This window comes from Pieris brassicae, chromosome 5, assembly GCF_905147105.1.
Source record: "Pieris brassicae chromosome 5, ilPieBrab1.1, whole genome shotgun sequence".
Taxonomy (NCBI): domain Eukaryota; kingdom Metazoa; phylum Arthropoda; class Insecta; order Lepidoptera; family Pieridae; genus Pieris; species Pieris brassicae.
In genome coordinates, this window is record NC_059669.1 from 21,028,009 (window position 1) to 21,053,109 (window position 25,101).

Genomic DNA, 25,101 nt, shown 5'->3' on the forward strand with positions numbered 1-25,101 from the left:
ATTATAATAAAAAAGGTGTTAATAAATACACTTTGACGGGATTTAATTCGTTAAGTTAACAATGACATTACTCCATTAATTAACTAGTGTTAGCGGTAGTTGATTTTAGTTCTTAGGGTAGGAAATTAAACACTTCAATGATGACTTAATCCACTATAATCTACTTCACTGATTTTGTATGAACTGTATAACTTCAAATGAATAACTATTGCACATGCGCACTTGTAGCAAGATTCTTAAGAATATGTTTCATAATTTTTTTAGAATTTAATTAAATTAATATTAGAAGCTAACACTAGTATCCTGAATGGTTAAAGTGGGCATTCACTCTAAAAAGTACATTCCTGTGTTAAAATACGTTTTGATAAGAAATTTTCATGTCATAGATTGGTACACGAATGGTTACGCTGACTATTAAAATACGGAATGTCGCAAATTTTGCGCCATCATACGACATTCAGAATATAATGATGGACAAAATACAAGGCTAGAGACGAGCTGGCAGAAGAAGTCGTGGTTGACCGTTATCATCCATCGTAGAGCAGTTTAGACTAGCGCAAAATACCGGGAATTGAAGCTTTTAACAGCCAACCTTTAGCGATAAAGTGGTACGTACCCGAAGAAAAAGATGAATGGTACAAGTGTATAGTAGAGGCTAGAGTTTACCGAACTCAAACACGCTGATACCGAGACATAAAGCCACGATTGTGACGTCCGAAAAAAATTATGAACACACCTCACACTACCCACCACCACCACTACACAACCAAATTAGGTATAGGTATGCATTTAATCATTTTAATCTAATTTCGTATCGTAATTTTCTGAACCATTGTATATATGTATTCCATCTTTGACTATACATTTAGTATAATTGTTTTTGGTTATATACTTATGTTACTAGGATTACGAAATAAGTAAAACTAAGCTTTAAAGTAATTTAATAATAATAAAAGCCAGTTTAATTTCTAATCATTAAAAAAGTAGAACATATATCCTAGATTTGGTATACACATTTTCTTGTTATCGCAATAACCTAGATTTCTTCAGAACCATTAATCGGAACCCCTCCGTGAAATCCTCGTCCAGCTTTTTCCATGTCTTTCTCCATTCGCTTCTATTTCTTCCATTCACCATATTTTCGCCTCTTCTCCTTTTTCCCCTTAACCTTTGGAAGGGATGTAAAAGCTTTAAACTATAAAACATAGTAAAGAGATAAAACTATATTCCAACAAAAATATTACTCTTTATAAAGCTCTATATTTTTCAGCACACGACCTTATGAATATATGAATCATTTCCACTGATTAATACGCAAAGTTCGTGACGATGCCTCTTTGGTGTGAATAACTTATTTACACCTGCGTAAGTAATTTATGTTTTCATAAAATTACAATATTTGTCCTACATTATAACATATTAAATATATTAAAATATATGAAGTATCGGTATAACCGACAAAATATCTATTGTAATAGATAAAAGTTTTCTTTTGCATAATTGTAACGAATATATCCTAGACAAATTTTATAAATTCTTTTACCGTTACGATGCTACATTATCCCTTAGTAGTACATACGTATATATATACAATTAAACTAAATATTTGAATGTTGTATTTTCCAAATAAATGTAGGAAAGCGTTATTAATGTGTTATTACTGTAAGACAAAAAAATCGTGTGTTTACAATAATAATGAAATAGAAAAGTGTCTTTTAGATATAGATAATTAAAACTGCTACAACTTTCTTAGGTCTGGGCCGTAGATTTTTGAATTTGTTTCATTTAATTCTCCTAATAGGCAATAAGATGATAAGCCTTCTGTGACACGCCATCCTTGCGATATTTTCGTTTATCGTACGAGCGAGTGTTAAACGCGGACCTAGAAAGTCCATTCGTCCCATGTTCGAAACTACGACCTAAGCTATGTGTAGCATGCTGAAGCTGTGAGCAAATATATATTAGGTATTACATAAACCGTATTAACAGCTTACTCCTTACCAAAAGTTACGTACTACTAACAAAGCCTGTAAATTGCATTATGTACCACAAAAATAATCTATTACAAAACTAAATTCAAAACAGCTGCTGAAACTTGTTATTTATAAAGCTAGTGCGAAGTTTTTATAACTTTCAATTGAGTTATACATAGGTAAAGGCCTAAGTTACTCAACTTCATGGTTCGGTTGATTAATAGAGTCTGAAATTTAGATCACACTCTTATTTTATTCATACTGAAGCACTATCTAACAAAATGCCGTTTATATTTCGACCTTTTTTTTTATGTGTTCCTTAAAGCCACGACCAGCATCATATATCAACATATCCAACGTTCAGTTTCGCGAGAGTTCTGTAGTCAACTCTGGGCAGGAGCTCCTACCACTTGGCCTAACAACGATGTGTGATTGGAATCTTCAACGACTAAGGGATCAAGCCTTAAGAGTTACAATGGAGTGTTGAGAGTTGATTGCATAATTGATTGCTTAGTTTTAACAACGGATGTTGAGGCAATAACGAACGACACATGCGAAACCACCCGAATTACCTCGACGTCCACAACGTCCGGCAACACACTCGCGAACCATGTGGTATTGAGTGTCCATGGTCGGCGGTATCGCTTAACATTAGAAGATCCTCCTGCAATGCAATGCAATGTAATTTAAAATATGTATAAAATTAAATTTAACTAGCAAGCATCTTACCTTTTCTAACCTAACCGAAATAAATAATATAAATATGACGCGGCCATGTATATTATTTATAGTAAACATTTTTTTTAGTTCAATAAAAATAACTATCTACTGTAATAAAAATAGGGGTTAATCGTAGAGGGGTGACAATTAACGGTTGCACGTATTTTTGTATGTTAAATCATAAAAAACAAAAACAAAAGAATTTGTCTAAAAATAAAAAAATATTTTTGGGGTGGACACCCCTTAATACTTAGGGGGTTTGAAAGGTAGACTTAGTACTAATAAAAAAATTCATAAGCATCGGTCGAGCCATTTCGGAGGAGTATGGTAACGAACATTGTGACACGAGAATTGTAGATATATAGAGATATACCTGTATTTTTTTTCAATAATATTTTAAACATATTAATACTTGTGTGGACACGTTAGCCTCGTCTCATCTCCATTGGATAAACACAAAAACTAGCGCGGCCGCAGACCAGGCGGAAAATAATTACGGTTTTTTAAATTATATTACAAAATATCATTTTTTTACTCTATGAATAAGAAACTATTAGACAGTAAGGTTAAGGTACACAGACGCTAATTAAAGATTTAAGTTGGCCTTATAGATTGTACCGGCGACTGCAGAGTTGGTGATTTCCTCAATAAGAATCGCATTACAGCGAAATACTGCATCAAAGATACACCAGGACCAAACGTTTTACATTAATTTTAGTTTATAATTTACATAATCATAATATATTTAAAATAAATAATAACCTTACTTAGTACATCCAAAAAGTTCACACAGATAATTAATTGATATAAATGTTATTATTACAAATATACTACCAAATTATTTATTAGTGCATTAAGGCCACCCATTGCACTATGTAATGTTTTTCTCAATATTAAATCATGTACAATACATTATATTGAGCAATTGTAAATTAAAATAAAAACTAATGTCGTAAACTTGTAATTATTTAATACGAAAACCATATGGAAATCGGAATCGAAGGTTTTTTTATTGAAATAACGGCGTAATCTTGCTAAATATTTGGGGTAATAGCGTAACACAAATTTTAATAGAACAAACATTATTGTCAATCATATATTTTCTGTCAGATTTCTTGTTCATTACGGTATGTACGACTGTCAGAAGTCTTCCAGTAAGTATTTGTTTATTGACATAATATATTCACTAGAAGAATATAAAGTTCAGTAGACTTTTATGGCTGTCTTGCAGATATTGAGGAAGCGATTAATGAAGGAATCATATTACGAGTGCATACAAAGTAATAAGAATCTTGAGATTCCCTCTATAGGATTATAAAGAGAGAATTCTCTCGAAGAACTTCTAACGATTATAATCTATCCACTTTATCTAACCCGGGAGAGACGAATAATACGTCAATCTACTTTTCCAAAGCCTTGAGGGAATTCCATAAAGCCTCCAATTAATTAATTGAACCTTTTAAAACTTAATAGTAAAAATTAAAATAACATAACAATAATAACAATTAAAATAAAATTATATAAATAACAAGCATAACACATTCTTCTTTTATCAATTCCTAAAGAGCCGGCAGCGCACCCGCGATTCCGTACGTACGATTGCGTACGGTAATAGTAAAGCGTATGTAAATTATGCCTTAAGGTAGAGACCGATACTCTATGACTCGATGTATGACGAAATCAAATTAGTTTTTGACATACTTAGCGCAATCACGACTTGAAATACATTAAAACCTGAAACCTTTGTGCCTGACAACGTGTCAGGCACAAATCCTTCAGTTATTCTATAAAAGAAAATGGATCAGGGAACAGCTGCAATCAGTGGCCTGATGAAGATTTGTTCGCCACTGGATTATTATTGATATTCTGTATTCAGTTATTGCTTCGTTGGTAGTTACTGCTCGATATATTCCAATCACGTGTGTTACATTAATAAATACAGTATCTACAATACTAATACTTTCGTTAAAACCTATTGATTATTATTATCTAAAGTATTTATTATATAATATCTATTCATTATTATTTGATTTACTACAAAAGTCACTTTATTCAAATACTTCAATAGCGATGCGATTGGAATAAAAATTCAATTATAAAACTGGCCGGATATTTCGCGTGCTTCATAACAATGATCATGTGTATGTCACATACAAGGATTATATGCGGTGTTTATTTTTAAAAGTACATAAAGACAGCTTTTGTCAGCTATAATTATAAATAAGTTTAAGTTCCACTACTAATCGAAATAGCTAATAGTTGTTTTCAACATCCGAAACTGTGTTGTTTGCGTCTTTCAAAATCTTCCACTTGTCTCTCATCTTTGCTAGCTCTTTTATTTCGTCCTCTGGAAGCCTGGTTTCTGGTGCTTTTCTCCGTTTTCTGCCCTCTGGGCGAATCTAAATCAGTTTTTTTAGAAGCTTCATTCACCGTTGTTTACATACACAAGTGCCTCACTGATTTGGATCGTTGTTTATTGTAAAGATGGCAGGAGTTTTACTCCTTGCCCCCTTCCATCTTCCCTAAACAGTTCCATATGGGTTCATTTAAGTAGCATCTCCTGGGCAGGCGTGCCCTCCAATAGGCTGCATCTCATCTCAGCGTTTGTCTAGTTCAGTATAAAAAAATCATCATCGGCCATTGCAATTTAGACATTCAAAGAACGTGTTACCACATCTGTTTTGCTATCCGTACCTATTTCATTTTCAACGCATATAACGCCACATAGCCCTTTGACATCCAATTTTCGAACATATCAGTTTTATACTAAGCTTTAAGGTTATAGAGTTTGTTAAAGCCCAAAACTAGTTCGATCGTAGATCTTAAACAAGATTCGAACAACATTTGCCTTCTTACTTCATAATTAATAGGTACGTATATATTTCCCAACCCCAATAAAAGTAATGTCAGATAAGGATAAATATTTTAGTACCCTCCATTACTAAGGCCTCAAATCGATTTTACTGCCTTAAAAACATCTCCCGAGTAACCTAATTTTGCTACCAATTTCTTAAGGAAAAGCTCGCTGTTCTTATTTAAAAATATTACGTACTTAAAGTAAATATGATATTATATTTCCCATTCTTTGGTTTTGTAGCGAGTATCAAATTTTAGCCTTTTCTTGCTAAACTGTCAGTATTAAGTATAACCTTATATATTAAGAAATGTTACCTGGCCGCGTCAACATGTATGAACACGATAAACTCTAGAACTAGAGAACCATTCCAGAGAAATGTTTAGGTGTATAATGTTTTTATGTAACGATTATAGTTGAAAGTCGGAAAATGTACGCGGGCAAAGCTACACACAGCCGATTATCTACTTAAAAATACTGATTCCTATGACGCTATACATTTCTTTATATGTCATTAGACAGTTTAAATATTTTTAGCGTATAAGTTTATAATATACAATCTTTGTAGCACTCGTATGAAGAGAGCTAACACGAGAGAAATCTAAATTTATTAGCAAGAACTGTAAACAATGTTGTATATATATAACATTATTTTTCGTCTCATTACGTATCTTACACAGATATTTACATTACGTATCTTGCAGTATCACACACAGATATTTTACATGAAGAGATTGCATGTTGAAGGTGTCGAAAAAAGAACAGACGCCGGAAAAAATACGACTTTGTTTGACAGCGCCAGACTGATCACTTATAAAAAATATACAAACGAATATAAATAAAAATAGTACTGCATTTTTGCACACACAGATATATATTTTACGTTAAGAGATTTCAGTTAAAGATTAAAAAACACGGGACACGCCCGATGCAATTCTGCCTATATATACATACGTTGAACACATACTTTTCCGAGTTACACGAACTCAAATAATAATCTAGTTGCGCTACAACCCTATATAAGTGTTGGCCTCAGATTGTATCCTCTTCTTTGATGATTTTATTTTAACATCATCAGGTTCAAGAAAACGGTTTTTACCAGATTGAAGCTATGTATTATTTTAAACTTATAATTATTTTACATAATTTGAAATTTTCCGACGTTTTGCGTGCTTTACAGCGTGCGTGGTCACGGTGAATGTAGACGAAAGTTGTTGAATGTCAAAAAGTATCACAGCTGTAGAGAAAGTTGTATTATCTGTATTTATTTCTCCAGAGTTGATATCGACTAAAAGATGAAGGGTTTTTTGCAGAAATTGTTGGTGTCCTCTATTGAAATTATGTAAAATAATTATAAGTTTGTAATAATACATAGCTTTTATCCGGTAAATTTATTTATACGTATATATAAGTTTATTTTGTACTTCGACAGCTAACTTAAATCTAATATATAGGATGTCTAAGCGTCGATTTTAAACTTTAAAAACAAATTTCTCTCGGGGGTAGACCCGGAGTCGTAGCGTTCGGTAGGTGAGTCAAGGGTGGATTCTGGTCTGATCGCGCACCACACGTACGCAGTGGAGGCGTACAGTTGCACTGTTTTCGTTGAATGAAGCTCAATGCAAGTTTTGACATTGCTTTGCAGTCTACCGTTTAAGTGACGTCAGTTAAGTCGTGGGTAGAAAAGTTCAGAATGACAAGATGTTTACTGAATTATCCAATTCGCCCGCGAAACAGACATGTGCGTTATATTAAAAATTATACTAAACATATAGTTAAGGATGGAATCTGTTTTATATTTATAAAAATAAGTTCCTTTGTCTCGTTAAAGTCAAAAATGGCTGGATCGATTTGGCTAATGATCTTGAAATAATTGTGGAGGTTCAGGGAATGTTTACGAAGAGAAACATAAATGATAATTAAAGAAAAATACTAAGAACAAGACAATTGAAGTTTTCAATTAAAACTGTTCCAAAATCATCAAGATTTTTGTCTTGTCTCTTCATTGACATATACTTATACAAGCCTTTGGAAATTTGTGTTTCAAAGCTGTATGAGGCCCAATCTCTTTGGTATGAAAAATGTATTAAGTTTTGACAAAAATATACAGTGGCAGGTGGAACGGCGTTCACCGGGTCATCTAGTGCTTAAATATATTTAAAAAGATTCAAAGAAGAAGAAAACAAAATCGAATACCTAATTCGAGTGTGTTGTGTTATGGTGTGAATGTTGGGTGATCTCCTGATGTAGGTGATTTAGCGCTATGGACATTAATAAGAGACATGTCGTAGAAGTATAAGAAAAGATCCGGCGTAACTGCCTCAATTAGTTTATCTCTAGACAACGATTTGACCTTCGTCGACACGTAGTCGATTTGTCGGCCTCGTACGGCGATTTCTTAACAAGTTTTCTTCACAGCATGTTAATTGTGTAATAATAAGAAATATTTTCATAATGCGCCCATTGAACTGTCATTCTTCACGCAGTTTGTGAGCATCATGTAACTGGTTCTATTTCGCCATGGCCACCATAAGTTTTTTTCTAATTAGTTCCTTATCACGTCCGACAAGGTGTAATACAATTACAGATATCTTGTGCAATTAAAAAAATGGCCGTGAGTTTCATACCAGTTCTTGTCGTTCTACGTCCCTCATTCAAGAACTGGCTCTAACTATATAGTTAGAGACGTTAACGTTCCTACGGGAACAAAAGTAACCTAACGATATTAATTAATATATATATATATATATATACTTGTATATTGTATATATAACACTCGCTGGAACGGTGAAGGAAAACATCGTGAGGAAACCGGCTTGCCAACCCAAAAAGTCGACGGCGTATGTCAGGCACAGAAGGCTGATCACGTACTTGCCTATTAGATTAACAAATGATCATGAAACAGATTCAGAGATCTGAGCCCAGACCTGAAAAGGTTGTAGCGCCATTGATTTATTTTTATACTTATATATACGATATTAATTAGCGATAAATATTAAATTTTCCGCTCAGCTTCATCCAAATTCATCGTGATATTAAAAAGTATTTTAGGGGTAATTAAAACATCGCCATTCCAATTTATTGTTTTAAAAACCTGCCCACAATTTCAGTGAATACAACCTTTGGCCTTTTAAAAATCAATTTCCATATACATTACCTATATTTACTATTGTATATAACCACATAATCGTTTCAGGTTTCTATGAATATTTGTGTTTTAGTATTGCAATCTTTCCAATGGGCTCTATTTTAATGCCTATTTATTAACTTCAAACTACCTAAGTTGTAGTCCGTTCAGTGTAAATTACCGTTGACATAATTTCTTTAGTAATATAAAGGTAACACATAAGGATTTATTTACATTTCTTTAATGTGTAATATTTATATATATAAAAAATGTATTAGTTGCAATATTTATAACTGAAGCCGTAAACCAATTTGGCTGAAAATTGGTGGGGAGGTTAGAAACAGAAAGCGGAAATACTTTTCTGTGGGACGTGATTTAAAAACGTTGTACCTATAACAAAGCGCAATAAACATTCGCGCATTCATTTGTTAAAATGGTATAAAACACGCAACTGACAGCTAAACGTAATGTTATCTATGGTTAAAGAAAAAAAATTGACAATTGAAAGTTTTTAAGTTGATCGGTCGATGCGTTTATGTCGAGTTTCTATTTGCTTTTCGTGCCGAAATTATCAACTACCAAGACGACCGAATCTTTCCCGACAAAACCGTAATGCAATAAATAATTGGACCTATTTTCATGAGTGTTTAAGTGGATCAGATCACAATTAGATTTTTTATTAAGAAAACACTTTTTAAACGGATTGAAGTTATGTATCATAATTGTAAACTTATAATTATTTACATAATTTTAAATTTAATTTTTTTCCGACGTTTCGCATACTTTACAGCGTGCGTGGTCACGGTGACACACCTAATGTGTAAAAGTTATGTTAACAAAAGACAATACTAGATTTTTTATATTAAAGTTTGAAAGTTTGTATTTAAGACGTCTGTCGGGTAAAATGCACTAAAATGTATTAAATAACAATGATTTGTATTGATTGGTCATTGGATGTTTAAAGTGTAAATTATATAATAATGTAAACAGCACTGGGGATACTCAGCTTTGTCGCTACTCCCCTCTTTGAAGGCACTCTCCTTAAAGCCTCATCTAACATCGGAATATTGGGCCTTGACATATCGAATAACGTCCAGTTTCGCGGTCATTTGGAAGGTAAGGCTAAATTAGCCTCCAAAAAGCTTGGTGTGCTCAGCAAGGCGAGACGGTATACAAAATACCATCCGTATCACCTCGACGTCCGTCGTTCCACAACTGAGCGTTTTCTAAGGCAGTTTTTGCCGCGCACCACCACTATGTGGAACCAGCTGCCCACTAAAGTATTTTCGAACCAATTCGACTTAGGGTCCTTCAAGAAAAGAGCGTACTAATTCTTGAAAGGCCGGCAATGCACTCAGTAGCCCTCTGGAATTGAGTGTCCATGGGCCGCGGTATCGCTAACATCAGGTGAGCCTCTTGCCCGTTTGCCTGCTATTACATAAAAAAAAACGAGAATAAAATATTTCACTTAACAGTCACATTTTTTAAAGGTTTCTTTACATAAAGGAATACTGTATGATACATAATAAAAAAGGATGTTAAGTATAAAGGAATGTGCACCAACTCTAAGACTCCCTGTGTCGTAGGCAACTGGTATTTTCCAATAGACATGTTAACATTTAAGAAAACACTTTTTAAACGGATTGAAGCTATATATTATTATTATTATAAACTTACACCGTCCCCGGTCACCGTGACCACGCACGCTAGAAAGCACGCGAAACGTCGGAAAAAATTAAATTTAAAATATATGTAAATAATTATAAGTTTATAATAATAATACATAGCTACAATCCGTTTAAAAGGTGTTTTCTTAATGTGTAAAAGCTATGTTAACAAAAGACAATACTATCTTAACATTTTATAACTAAGCTATAATTGTACTATAAGAATATGTTTCGTTTCAGTACAGGTTGAGCTGTTAAAATTTAATTCATTTAAAAATGGAGTAACATTTATGATATCATTTTTCATTGGCATAATTATTATTACAAAGCGTGACCTTTCTTTTTAAAAGAGCGTCTAATCTCTTTCTAATAGCTTACTAATGAGGAAAAGGGTAAAATTAAATGCGCTCAGCTTGGCCAATTAAAAGCTATTCAACACAACAAAAGTGTATATAACGTTAATTATGTATATCGTTAATTGTGTATTATATGTGAAATTCTCACTTTCACGTTAAACCTATGATAAGTGTGAGACAGCATGGTTTCCAGCGCGGCAGATCTGTGTCTACGAACCTGGTTCCTTATGTCACAACTCTCATGGAGCATGTTGATAAGCGGATACAAGTAGATGCGATATATACTGATTTTACTAGCGCCTTTGACAAAGTTTGTCACCATATATTATTAAAAAAATTAATTACATTTGGCATTTGCGGATCCTTACATTCTTGGTTTGCATCGTACCTTAAATTCAGATCATCAACAGTAGTGACAAATGGTTATGCATTAAATCCGTATGTGGCAACTTCGGGCGTGCCTCAGGGCTCTCACCTCGGGCCAATTTTATTTATTTTATTTATAAATGATATAATAGATCATGTTCATTATAGTAAATGTTCATTGATTGCCGATGACATGAAATTGTTTAAGGCAATAACTTCAACGAATGATATTGCTCTATTGCAAAAGGATTTACTTGCCATACACACTTGGTGTAAAAATAACGTCAAGATTTTAAATGCTGGTAAATGCTTTCATATAAAATTTACTATGAATAAAAACTTATTCCAATCTTCTTACTCAATTAATGGAGTTGCTCTTGAGGAGGTTGATCGTATACGAGACCTTGGTGTGATGCTGGATAGAGCTCTCAGTTTTATTCCTGACCACGAAATAATTATAGCAAAATCATTTCAGATGCTCGGTTTCATTAGGCGTAATACCACTGACTTTAAGAATGTTAAAACTCTTATTGTTCTGTACAATGCATTGGTGCGCAGCCACCTTGAGTACGCTAGTGTTGTGTGGAATCCCACATACCAAACACACAAGTATGCACTAGAACGTCTACAAAAAACATTCACACGGCTCCTGGCGTACACAACCCCCAAATTTATGTTGATCGATTACAGAAGTTCAATTTGCGAACTCTCGAGGATCGTCGTATGATTGTGGACCTGGTGTTTTTGTACGGCACGATTATTTGTCCAGATATTTTAAAAAAGATTTACTTCGTAGTGCCTAGAATCAACGCAAGAAGAAGACAGACTGATACTTTTGTCGCTCCACAGTCCTTAACCAATCTAGGTAAACATGCGCCCCTCAGTAGAATACTTAGGAATTTTAACCAATGTAATTGTAGATATGGTCTTGACGTGTATTATGACTCACTTCCTAATTTTTAGATAAAAATTCAGTCATCTCAGCCATAAGTCATGTAATATTTTCCACGTTTCAATTTATTTATGTTTAAAGATACAAATACTTAAGTAACTCTGTCCGCTATCATTTATTAGAGTCAATGTTGTGTACACCTATTATTAGATTGCATGCTAGAATAAAACCCAATATTGTTAATTAGAAAATGTATACATGTAATCTGTTGGTGTTCCTTAATAAATAAATAAATAAATCTCTTATGTATTAGCTTTCACCGTAGACAGCACTTGGCAGTGGCGGATTTACCAGCAGGCTAAGTAGGCCGCTGGACCTACTGGAAAGAGATGTATAGCACGACAAAAGAAAAGATGAACAGATGACGTTATAGAACTAGCAGGGGTAGGGGCGGGGGGGGGCAGGGGTTTCCGGCAACGCACTCGCGAGCCCTCTGGCATTGAGTGTCCATGGGCGGCGGTATCACTTAACATCAGGTGAGCCTCCTGCCCGTTTGCCCCCTATTTTATAAAAAAAAAAAAAAAAAAGGGGTAAAGTGGATAAATGTTACTCAAGACAAAGAAACATTGAAAAATATGGAGGAGGCTTTTACCCTAAAATACCATACAAAAACTAGATTTTTTTAAATATTTTTAACACTTATACTAACACAACTTATACTAATATTAAGGAATGTAAACTAACCACTTGTTGTATGGATTGATTATATATTTATTAACACTTCGTTACATTACAATATAAAAAAAAATTGAACATAATTAAATGAAAAGGAGGGCAACTGGCGACCTTATCGCTTTCGAGCGATCTCTTTCAAGCAACCACTGATTTATAAAGCTGATTAATAAAGCTTTAATAAATAAAAAGTCGGTTGCTAAGCGGCAGATTTTCTGGGCGGCAAATTTGGAAACAAAATATTTATTTAGCAACCTCATAGAAATCAAAAAAATTTCTGCATGGCGGTTTTCTGATGTTCTATAGACAGCAGTCTGCAACAAATTTCCGATGAATTTCTTCTCTCACGTGTCTTTGTATATTTAGTGTAGCATACTTCAATATTTTAGAGTAAAACAGCTGGTTCGGCACTTCCCAACCAGAAATCCACCTATACCGGCCTCAGCACAAACTTAGTACGAGTGAAAAGAGCGAAGTTCTTCCTATCAAGCTATATTATATATATATATATATCTATTCAACCTATCAGCTGACTGCGCCACTGGTACTTGAAAGGATTCTTTAAGGATACATAGAATTTTACATATATGATATAAAGAAATACATTTTACACCGAATTAGATAAATTACGAAAACCATCACTTTATCTTAAATCTAGAGTCGAATATCAGAAATTGGTGCGTTGTATTTTCTCAAAACTTACGACTGTCACAAGGCTCCAAATAGGATTAATTACACCAAATTCCTTCCCAAAACAATGAAACTGCGGTCAACGACACCTGCTAAGCTATTAATTACAACCCTTGATTGTTTTCTAAAATCAAATACTCCATTTTAATAGAAAATTTAATTCAAGTTAGGTTTGGAAGCGATAGAAAATGTATATAAACGAATAACACCTATTAAAGGCGTTAAATACGTCATACATTAATATTTTTTTAATTTAGTAAATTATTGATTGTACAATGTAGTACATTATTATTCAATTGTTAAATTAAACACAGTACACAGGGTGCAATTCTTATGTTCATCATCTATGATCTTCCCAGATATAAACACGCGGCAATTTTATAAAATGACACTCAACCTTACTCTTTTGTATTATACAAGTATTATTTTACATATATATATATATAAAAATGTATACATAAATTAATAACTTACCGGTGATTGCCCACAGCTCCTTCAGGCATTCGTCCCGAGAACGTTGTATGGCAGACCGTTTCACCACCTCAGGTCCTGACTCCAAGTACTCAAACAGCACAGCACCAAGAAGAACGTATATAATAACCACAATAACTAAGCCAATTTGCGAACACGCTGCTTTCAAACAGCATTTTCCCGCGCGGCGTAAAAAATTTGGTCTTTCTTGTCCATCTAACGATACTTCTGAAGACATTTTTGCTTATTATTTACACTAATAACGCACCATAATTATTTATGTTGCTTCACTTTTTCGATATATTGTATCTAATAATTAAATATTCAACAGTTTCTACATACTTCATAACCAGAAAGCCCTAAAATACGTTATATATTTGAAAGTAAACATGAATATATTGTTTTTATAGATATACTTGATTTATATAAAATATTCACAACTTTGATGCCGTTTCGGTATTAAATTATTTCCATTCCACTAAACATCGGAAACTTCTCGACGTTGGAAAGTACGCACAACCAACCGCCATTCACGATGGGGAAGCACTGACGTTTAGCTGTTTTCAGTTTTCCTACATGGTCTAAACTTCAACACGCCAGCGCGGTTTCGTCGGCAATTGTTTGTTAGGCATGTAAATATGTATAGTAATGTAATATGTAGTAATGTAATATGTAGTAATATTATATAGTAGCCACGATAAAGATTTATAACGCATTTAAATCGGGCAAGTCACTCAAAAAAGCATAAAGTTGAGTGAAATGATTTAAATTAAATATATATTCCTAAAATTACTTCAGCAAACATACCCTCTATAAAATTTTAGAGTGGATTACAAAGTAAATGACTTATAACAAAAGACAACGACATCATTAAAAATTCCTTACCCTTCCTAAAGTAAAAAGCTTGGGTGAAGATTGACCCTTGTCTAGCATTAGACGCCGTCGGCAAATGCTAATATAAATATAGCCTCACATAAATTTACGTTTGTTTTAATGCAAAAAAATACATTCAATTTAATTATTTTATAATTTACCACAAACGCTTCTGTATGAAATCAACAACATGACGAAATTTACGATATCTTGGTCTGCCTGAATTGAATGTTATTTTTTGTTTAGTTTTATCGCATCGATTTTCGATGTAAAAGGTAAACCCCAAATAAAATTAAAGTACTTTACGATTTTAGGTAATATACGACCCGTCAAAATCTGCAATTAGGTACCGTATTGATGACTTTTGTAGTATACGTAGTAAACGACAGATGACACTATACTAAACATACATTTTTTTTAACATGCTTTTTTTACCTGTGCTGTTTTAACCTTGTGCTAAAAACTTTATTATTTTTAAAATAATTATACAGTTCAAAAACATCGACATTTATACATGTGTTATGTTATAACTCATATGACAATTGACGGCTAAGGTTGAAATTGACGTGGTTGACAGTTGAAACCGGACGGCGGGACACGCTTCGTATTGTAGGCTCCGTATTTATTTTAAAACAATAATTCTCAATGAAAAATACGCTTTAAATATTATTCATTTGATTTTTTCTCCAAGTTAAATTGTAAATTAGTCAAGAAAAAATATCAAGATGAGTACCATATTAGAAAAAATTGCTGGGATAGAGTCCGAGGTAAGTGAAATAGGTTATGCCTTTCCAGAAGAATATAGAAAAGAAATACAATATGAAAACCTTACATTATATCAAATTGATTTTATTAGATTTTATAAATCAATAAATATCTTCTCAATTTCATGTGCATAATGATAAAAAATAACATCTTTATAATACCTTTCAGATGGCTAGAACTCAGAAAAATAAAGCCACAGCTCTTCATTTAGGTATTTTAAAAGCTAGATTAGCTAAGCTAAGACGTGAATTAATCACCCCAAAAGGTGGCGCTAGTGCAACTGGAGAGGGTAAGTTTCTTGTACATGTAGTTCTTATATTAAACCAAGATGTAAATTCTAAACCTTTAATATAAACAAATGGACTGATTCATACACCATTACATTATTATTCTGGCATTTTAGAAGCATATATAGCCTAAGCTATTGACACTATATTAGCCTAATTTTTATATAATTTTAGGGTTTGATGTTGCCAAAACTGGTGATGCTCGTATAGGCTTTGTGGGTTTTCCGTCAGTTGGGAAATCAACATTATTGTCCAACTTGGCTGGTGTGTATTCTGAAGTAGCAGCATATGAGTTTACCACTTTAACAACAGTTCCTGGTTGTATTAAATATAAAGGGGCAAAAATACAGGTGATTTATATTACTATCTTGGGATTGAATTAAAATATCACATTTAATTATAAAAGGCATATTTTATTATGACATATCTTCTTCTATTTTTTGTTATAGAAAATATTAAAAAATGACAATTATCATGGAATCAACATTAATATTATGTCACATAAAAATATTTTCATATAATTCCTTAACCTTAATACAACGTGACACTAGCTAAGTTAACTGACAAGTTTCAGTTATTTAATAAGTCTGAATAATTTTTGAAATTTAATATAGCAATTTGAACAATTACTTCATGTGTTGAAACAGATGTATGTATAGTAAAGTAATAAAGACAAACAGTAAACAACTTCAAAACAATTTTCAGCTTCTCGACTTGCCTGGTATTATTGAAGGTGCTAAGGATGGTAAAGGTCGTGGTCGGCAAGTAATTGCTGTTGCCCGTACATGCAGTCTCGTATTCATTGTACTAGATGTATTGAAACCACTACAACACAAAAAGCTGTTAGAACATGAGTTAGAAGGTTTTGGGCTGCGGCTGAACAAACAACCACCTAATATATACTTTAGAAAGAAAGACAAAGGTGGAATCAATTTGAATACTACTGTAAGTACCAAATTGCTAAAAAGTGGTGTAATTGGTGGTGTAGTTTCTATTTATAAAAACTTGTATATCATAATAAGTTCTGTTAAGCCTCAAGGGATTTGTTGTTGTGGTAAATCAGTCTAGAGGTCTATTGAACATTGTGTATGTTATATATTCCAGTGCCCCCAAACTGAGTTGGACGCGGAAGCTGTAAAGACGATACTCTCTGAATATAAAATACATAATGCTGATATTACACTAAGGTATGATGCGACAAGTGATGATCTTATTGATGTCATTGAAGGAAATAGAATTTATGTGCCCTGTATCTACTTGTTGAATAAAATTGGTAAGCCTACCTCATTATACTATATTTTAAATTTGATGTATAACTAATTCAAATACTTATATTCATCATTAATTGAGTCTTTATGAACTGAAAATGTATAATAGGCTAAGTTTTTAGTCAAACAGTTATTAAAATACATCCAATGATGAAAGCCAAAGCCATGATGGCTTTGATTACGCTTTTACCCTAAAATTACCATTCTTGCCATATCAAAAGACAAGACAATGTACATTGACAATTTTGCAATGATTTAAAAGATTATATATGATACATAATCATAAATTTTATCTTGAAATTTTTTTTTTCCACTTAAATTATTATTTATCCTTCCAGATCAGATCAGTATAGAGGAATTGGATGTTATCTACAAGATACCCCATTGTGTACCTATTTCCGCTCATCACAGATGGAACTTTGATGATTTATTGGAGAAAATGTGGGAATATTTGAAACTGATTAGGATATATACAAAACCCAAGGGACAGTTGCCAGATTACAACTCACCTGTTGTGTTGCATGCTGATAGAACAAGTGTTGAAGATTTTTGTAATAAACTCCATAGGTCTATTGTGAAAGAGTTTAAATAGTGAGTATTTTTTTTATAAATATGATGAAGTTCATATTATGCATTTATTTAATAAATTTATATATAGTAATTGAATATGTATCCTAAATCAACATGATTGTGGCTCTTACAAGAAAAGGGTGCATAAACTCTTAAATGGCCAGCATTGAGAGTTAAGTGTTTTGTCCGTGGGTGGTGAAATCACTTAATATTAGGTGAGCCTACTGCCTGTGTCCTGTCTTATAAAAAAGTGCCTTTGGTCAATAATTATTTAAGTAATTATGATAGTTTGATGTGCCTATATATTATGTTTCTTATTCTTACAATGTTATTCATTCTACATATAACTTTTCAGTGCCCTGGTATGGGGTTCTTCAGTGAAGCATCAGCCGCAGAAAGTTGGTATTGAACATGTTTTGGCAGATGAAGATGTTGTTCAAATTGTGAAGAAAGTGTAAATACAGATGATGGTGCTAACACTGATGTATCAAAAACTAAAACATAAAAATAAAATTTCCCTTCATACATAAAACTGTATCAGTTCCATCCGTATTGTGTAAGTACTCTTTCGTCTCTTTCTAACTAATTGTGTTAACACTGAGACAAAAAGAGACAAATGAATACTTTAGTGAATATGATATAATAATACTGTTTTATTTATGAATAATGGGGGTAATAATAGGGACTATAAATATGACAACTCTATGAAACAAATATTATTAAGATCTATGCATGCCTGGTTGCTGTAATGGTGCTTTGTTTACATTTATTGATAATAAAATTCAAAATTATTAATTACATATTAGTATAGTAACATTAATTCAATCATTATTTCATTGATCGAAAGAAAATATCCCATTATATGAGTCTTCGCAGCATATAACGAATTTCAAATGACTATCGACCTCAAAATATGATCTCAGACTGTTATAGATACCGGCAGCAAATGTTCTTGCCTGCACAGAAGCGATTGTATAATAAAAGTTATTATATGCATCTAAATCATTTGAGTGACAACCCGAATACAGTGCCACATACTTTTGTTGGCTGGTAAGAGCGTCGCTATTGCCAGTAAAAATCAAATTACCGTTATAAGGGGAATAATTTGAAGTCATGCGGGCTAACTTAATTATTTATTGAAATGCCTCTGAATGAAATGAAATAAAAAAATGTATATCTAGAAAGTACAATACAACTTAGGAACAACTGATATTATGATTTTTTATCAATAGTACCGGTATATAATATCTTTTAAGATACTTACCTAGCAATCAGAACCGCTTGATAATTAAAACTTTGTCATTGAAATTAATAATGGAAGGAATAAAAATAAATGTTTTAGTTGGATTTTTATTAAATGTTGGTAGATTGTTAAATTATTTATTGTATGCACAAAAATGGTGACGGTTGTACCTGTACCTTGTAATTTCAACGGCCGGCCAAGAAATGTATGTGGCAGTACACTTTGTATACTTTGGTTTAGTTCCAAATACGCCCACAGAGCGCTGTTTTTCTTTTCTTTTAAAAGCTACTTATCAATTATATGTATTGCACTAATTGATTATATGTATCTTAAGTTTATATTAGTAAATATATTATACATACAGTAGATTAAAAAAAATATTACCGATGCTAAACATGATAACAAATGTACATCAGAATCAGCACCGTTGAATATTGTATGAAAATTTCTTTAAACAAATTCGTAATAAATAAGGGAAAAATATTAAATTGTAATTATTTACAAAAAAGGAATTTCTAAAATAATTATGTGAAATTACCTAGAAGTTGCATGAAATCAAGCAGTCGACTTTTATTTTTGTGAACTTAAAGTTACATGAAATAAGCAACCCCTGTAAGTGTTATAAGGATTGTTATTTGTAATAAAATTATTTAAACATGTTCTTTTATTTATTATCTGTAAAATTTATATCATAGGAAATCAAACTTAATTGGCTTTGTTATGTATCTGGGATATGTATATGTATATACTAAAAAAATCCAATGTCAATATTAAATTTTTCGTACTTTATAAACATGATTCTGCTTAAAGTAACAGGAATGAAAGCCTCAAGTATTTTGTAGTTTAACGATTCCTAAACAGAAAATATTACCAACTTTGATATTAATACAGTTTTAAATATACCAACATTTTGTATAAAAATTGTCCATGTACACTTCAGGATATTCATATGGTTGTTTCTATTCTGGAATTTAGAGCATCGTAGTTATTATAAGTTCCACGAGATGGCGTTATACTCCAGTAATTTAGGGATGTGTTTAAACCATTATTGTTTTCTATTAAAACTGCAACAACTGAAGAATCATATTTCATATCTTTAGAACCACAATAATACAATTATTTTTTAGGAAATTTATAAAAAATCCTGATTCTCAAGTGTCAACTATTAGTTGAGACATAAGTCAGATGTCATTTAACAGTTGTTGTTTTTAAATGACATTATATGCTTCTTGTGTAAATATTATACCGTTTGTTTATGATTGTGATTTGTCATTAAAAAAAAATATATAACAATATTAAATTTGTATTAATTAATTAAGACAGAAATTTTAAAATGTGCAGTCGTTTCCGTTTATTGTCAGAATAGAGGTTATAATTTCAAAGTATTAACCGTCCAAGTGGTCGGCGTTAAACGATACAAGTTTGGAAAAAATGACTATGTTTCAGAATCTATCACCAACCCAGGTATGTACCAAAATTAATATATAGATACCTAAATCTATTTGAATTAGGTTTTTATAGTAAACTTTAGGCTGAGAGGTTATGATATTATCGCGAGTTAAAAAATATCGAAGAATAAAAAAACGATATCCATATTATAATTTGGCCAGAATATGCGTTGTTGATGCCCTTTTATTATGGCCTACTTTACTGGTCAATATCCAGTGAATACGTAATATCGCATTTTCTTAATATATTCGTACTATAAATACATATTTTTGCTAGTTCGGCGACTAAATCGTAAATGTATTTCTTTCAGAAGTTGCAAGCGGCCGTACATAAAGACGTACGAGGTATTTGTACTGAGGCTTGCCACTTTCTAGGCTTGGAAATCACTAAACCAGCAATCGAAGTGATTGCGGAGCTGGTTTTTAAGAAATGCCGTGTATATGGATCAGATTTAGAGGCATTCGCTAAGTAAACTATAAATATAGTAAAAGTATTTAAAAAAATAACAGTAATGCATGCGTTAAAAACTACTAGATCAATTTCATTAAACTTGGATTTTTCTTTTAGTTGCAATCTACTCGATTTAAATTGAACCAATTCAAACAACATTACATACAATTCAGAGAACTTCCTTTTAGTCGTTTTTAATTGTTTTTTAGTCGTAAATTTTTTAAATAGTTTTAAAAGACTAAAAAACAGTGTTACGTTTTTTCGCCTGCTTGTTACAAAATAATATAAATAAAATTCTACTAAGTCTCTTAGTAAGTCCCGGAAGTCGTGCGTTCGACTCTCGGCACTTAGTCCTGCAGTAAAAGCAAACATGGTGAGGAAGCCGCCATGTCATAAACCCCATATCGTCTACATGACAGACACAGATAGCTGTCCTATACAGTAAAAATACGTATTGCAACAGTACGTTGCAACAGGACTAGGAAAAAGTTTTTTTTTATAATTAAAAGCTTTTGTATGATATTTCGTAGGTACAACATTTTTTACGTGGAATTAGGTATTTTTTTTTGTTTCAGCAAACGAATTTATCGATACTCATATAAATTTCAGTTATTATACCAGTGCCAGTGAAGAAGTGAATATTTTCGTTTGTCTGTTTCGTCTATTTTTCAACCAACAGATAGGGAAATATTAAAATAATATAACGATATATTATTTTGAACTTCATTCCACGTCCACTTCATATATATGATACGGTTAATTTTTATTTTCCAGCTTGTCCTTGGAATTAGGCCTTCTCTAAAAGCTACCGCTCTTCTCGGTTTCTAGCTTTACGTAGCCACGGAGGGCCAGCTGCTCCACTTATATCATCTAGCGTCTTCTTATTCGTCTTCCGCATTTTCTTTTGTCATAGCAAGAAAACTATGCCATCGCTTTTTCGTCTTCTCTCATAATGTCCATTTACATTTCAGTCTTTTACAGCATTTCTAAACTTTGTATTTTGTTTGCTCTAGTTTTACTGTATCTTTAAATTTCAGAACACTCCTGTCGGTACTATTTTGACATGCACTTAGTGTGTTTTCTTGTTTACCAGTGAGTGACCAGGTTTGACATGCCAGGCACGGTAATATACAGGCATCAAAGACTTTTTCTTGTAAAACATTTTCAAGTTTCTGTTTTTCATTACTTCTGATAGTGACCAGTATCTTTTCCAAGTATTTGTAAGATATGTTAGTAGTCATCGTTTAAAAATAATTATAATGTATATAATTACCAGCTAGTGTTCATTACATCTAAGGCATTCGAAGAACATTGATTCGATGTCAAAGCAAAAATTTTATTCAATCATTATTAGCTATTTGATACTGTGAATGGCTTCTGTTTCAGCGCTACAGGTCTTTCTTGACAGTGTATATAACCTTTGCTTATAAATTACCTTTTTTGCAGACACGCAAAACGTTCAACAATCAACGCTGAAGATGTCAAGTTATTAGTTCGAAGAAATCTATCTCTGGTTCGTAAACGTTAATTAAAACTCAATTTAATGACATTATTACCTCATATGTATAGATTAGAAAATCCCTTTTTAAATAATATTTTGTTTTATTACCTGGTACATCTGAGTTATGTTTACATGTTTTATTTATTGTCAAGATTACGTCGAAGTTTTTATATCCACATACATTTCTCTGCTGGTAACACTTACCGTACCAAAAATATTATTACAGTTTTCGTTTTACCTAGATAAAACTTTTCTTCATTTAATTGATTATTATCAGGTCGTATAGAATGGAGATCATGTATTACGAAGGAAATTGCGTCCCATTCAATTGAAGGCAAAGACGGCCGCATTTCAAAATTAATAACCTTCACTCAGTCTTCACCGTGCGATTCTCATTCCTAAGGTCGTAGGTTCGATACTCGGCCGTGCACCAATGGATTTTCTGTCTATGTGGCCATTTGACATTCTCGCACGGTGAAAGTAGATATCGTGAAGAAACCGGCTTGCCTTAGACCCATATAGTGGACGGCGTGTCAGGCACAGGAGAACCTACTTGCCTATTAGATTGAAGATCATGAAACAGATATAGAATCTGAAACCGGACCTAAAAAGGTTGTTGCAGCATTGATTAATTATTACTTCTCATAGACCACCGGCTTTAGTTATCACGAATAATAACAAAATACCTGATAACAGTACAATAATGAATCCGTTAGTGGTTATTAAAATAGCAATTTTAATTCAAATTCGATTCTGAATCACTAACTATCCGTATGATGGAGCTTGTTATTTATGCAACCGCTGTTTTCAAGGGAAAATCACATAATTGATGTTCTCGCCATGTAACCATCATAATGACATTTTCATTCGCGCACCCGAAAGTAAATAAACACGTGTTATATCACATAATAGTTGTTTACTTCATTACATTTGGATGATACGATACCGAGCTGATTAAAGCATTTGGCTGGCTCTACTGAGGTGTACACATCATATATTCTATAATGTATATTACAATGTATCTATTCTGAAATACATGAAAATATTATATTGACAGATTGACATTATCTTTGTTTGCAAAATTTTAAATAACTTGTTAGATTCACTAAATGTTTTAAATTAAGTAAATTTATCTTTTAAAGAAAAACACAAGCAATACACCAATCCTTTTTTGACGCTTTGACGCATGTCCTATGCGAGCCTGGTCCATTTTATGACAGTCTCCATGTCGCCAGTTCCGCCACAAATAACAATTGCAAAGAAGAAATATATAATTTTTGAATTAAATCTTTGTATTTCTTAATCTTGTTTATTGTGGTTTATTTCTGTTGAATTATTCATTTTTCTCTTTTATCGTGTTTATGTTTCCCTTTAAACGTTGTCATTGATGCATGTTTGTGTTTTTGTATGTCGTTTGTCCTGTGTCTGTACGTGTTTCGTTAGTGGGCCTTTTTAAATAAAATAAAATAAATTTATTATTAATGATTATACTAATGAATTGAAGACAGTTTAAAACTTCAACTTATTGTTTCTAGTGTAGAAGTTTGTTGATCAAGCTTTATAACTGATATCGGCCCCAGTAAGAGACTGTATACGTAGAGTGTGGACTCGTGATATACACTCTTAAAATCTTGTGTGTTCGAGACTAGTCTCAATAGATGCCGCCTAACATATCTTAGGCATTTAACTTCTAATAAACAATTCTTGACGTTCTTTTATGCAAGTTCAATGGGCTGATGTCGTAATGGGAACGCGGAAAAACATCTCATATCTGATGTCAAAGAAGTTATAGAGGCCTATGGACTCAAAGGGTGGGACCCTTAATCGATTTTAAACAAAAAAATATTTTCGATATTGTATTAGTTAGTTTTATTTCAGTGTTAACAAAGGATATTTTCTCTATGTGTTCGGAGAGACCAACATAACACATACATTATGTTTCAATAGACGTGTGCATTCCTTTAATTTTGCAGAAATCACGCCTCCACTCGCTAAGTTCCAACTCTGGAAAGGATAAACGAAGGAAAACAGTGCCAGCAGTGAAACAAGATGAATCTAAAGAGTCGAAGGAGTCGGACATCGAAGATATGGTGGCCGATCAAATCGACCTCACCTTTGATTAAAACTCGCGGTGTATATAAATTAATAAATTAAGCTTATCAAGATTTTTATACATTAAACGCCTAATCGATGAATATTGTTTCATTATTTCTTTGATTTGTAGTAAACGTACTGACGTAATCGACACCTACAATCATTACAATGACCATATATCCAGACCCGCGAAAGCTAAGTTTCGCCTGTTGCTGTATATACAACTCGACCTTAGCCATTGGGCCTTAGGGCCAGTACTTAAAATGATCAACTTTTCAAGTCGTAGGACAACATCCTTCCACGAAGTTCGTTTTGTATTCTTAGAGTTTCACGAGTCGAGACTTGGGGTTAGATACGGCTTCTGTATTTCAAAGCATCGAATTTTATCGTAAATTACCCTTAAAGCTTTTTATTTGCTAATTGCACTTATCAAAGTAAAATTAAAGTCCTACAGTTAAACACATACACAAACATTTTACAAGACTCCGTTTGGTTAAAGAAGTTTACATCTCTTTCTTTGTATATTGCTTATTATAAAACTCTGTTGAATTCCGTACTTTTTCTAATATTTATTTTAACAAACCAAGGAACTTTACACACTACATCACATATATTTTACATTAATAAACATTCATATAGGTAAGCAAGTAAACTTCACAATTAACGTCAGAAAAGAAGTTAAATTAATTTTTAATTTACATTTACTACCGGTTCGTAAGTCAAGGGTGTAGAGCAGGCAAGAAGAACTGGCAA

General features: G+C 32.6%; 3 protein-coding genes across 3 annotated transcripts in view; 2 read left to right on the forward strand and 1 right to left on the reverse strand.

The window, feature by feature from the left end:
* LOC123709950 overlaps nucleotides 1-14,168 on the reverse strand; it is a 105,920-nt gene extending 91,752 nt beyond the window's left edge. The window contains exon 1 of the mRNA XM_045661580.1: nucleotides 13,852-14,168. Coding sequence (XP_045517536.1) covers nucleotides 13,852-14,086 — 235 coding nt within the window. The 5' untranslated portion in view covers nucleotides 14,087-14,168. The remainder of the gene's footprint in view (nucleotides 1-13,851) is intronic.
* Nucleotides 14,169-15,299: 1,131 nt separating this feature from the next.
* LOC123710183 (GTP-binding protein 128up) lies at nucleotides 15,300-19,513 on the forward strand. The gene is made up of 7 exons (XM_045661936.1): nucleotides 15,300-15,488; nucleotides 15,655-15,775; nucleotides 15,948-16,123; nucleotides 16,479-16,718; nucleotides 16,878-17,046; nucleotides 17,380-17,632; nucleotides 17,967-19,513. Exons 1-7 carry the CDS (start codon nucleotides 15,447-15,449, stop codon nucleotides 18,067-18,069), a joined length of 1,104 nt encoding a protein of 367 aa, XP_045517892.1. The 5' UTR covers nucleotides 15,300-15,446; the 3' UTR covers nucleotides 18,070-19,513.
* A 586-nt stretch (nucleotides 19,514-20,099) lies between these two features.
* LOC123709881 (centromere protein S-like) lies at nucleotides 20,100-24,459 on the forward strand. Its single transcript, XM_045661473.1, has 4 exons — nucleotides 20,100-20,318; nucleotides 20,614-20,771; nucleotides 22,200-22,266; nucleotides 24,228-24,459. The coding sequence occupies exons 1-4, from the start codon at nucleotides 20,286-20,288 to the stop codon at nucleotides 24,375-24,377; spliced, it is 408 nt and encodes a 135-aa protein (XP_045517429.1). The 5' UTR covers nucleotides 20,100-20,285; the 3' UTR covers nucleotides 24,378-24,459.
* Nucleotides 24,460-25,101: the final 642 nt, after the last annotated feature.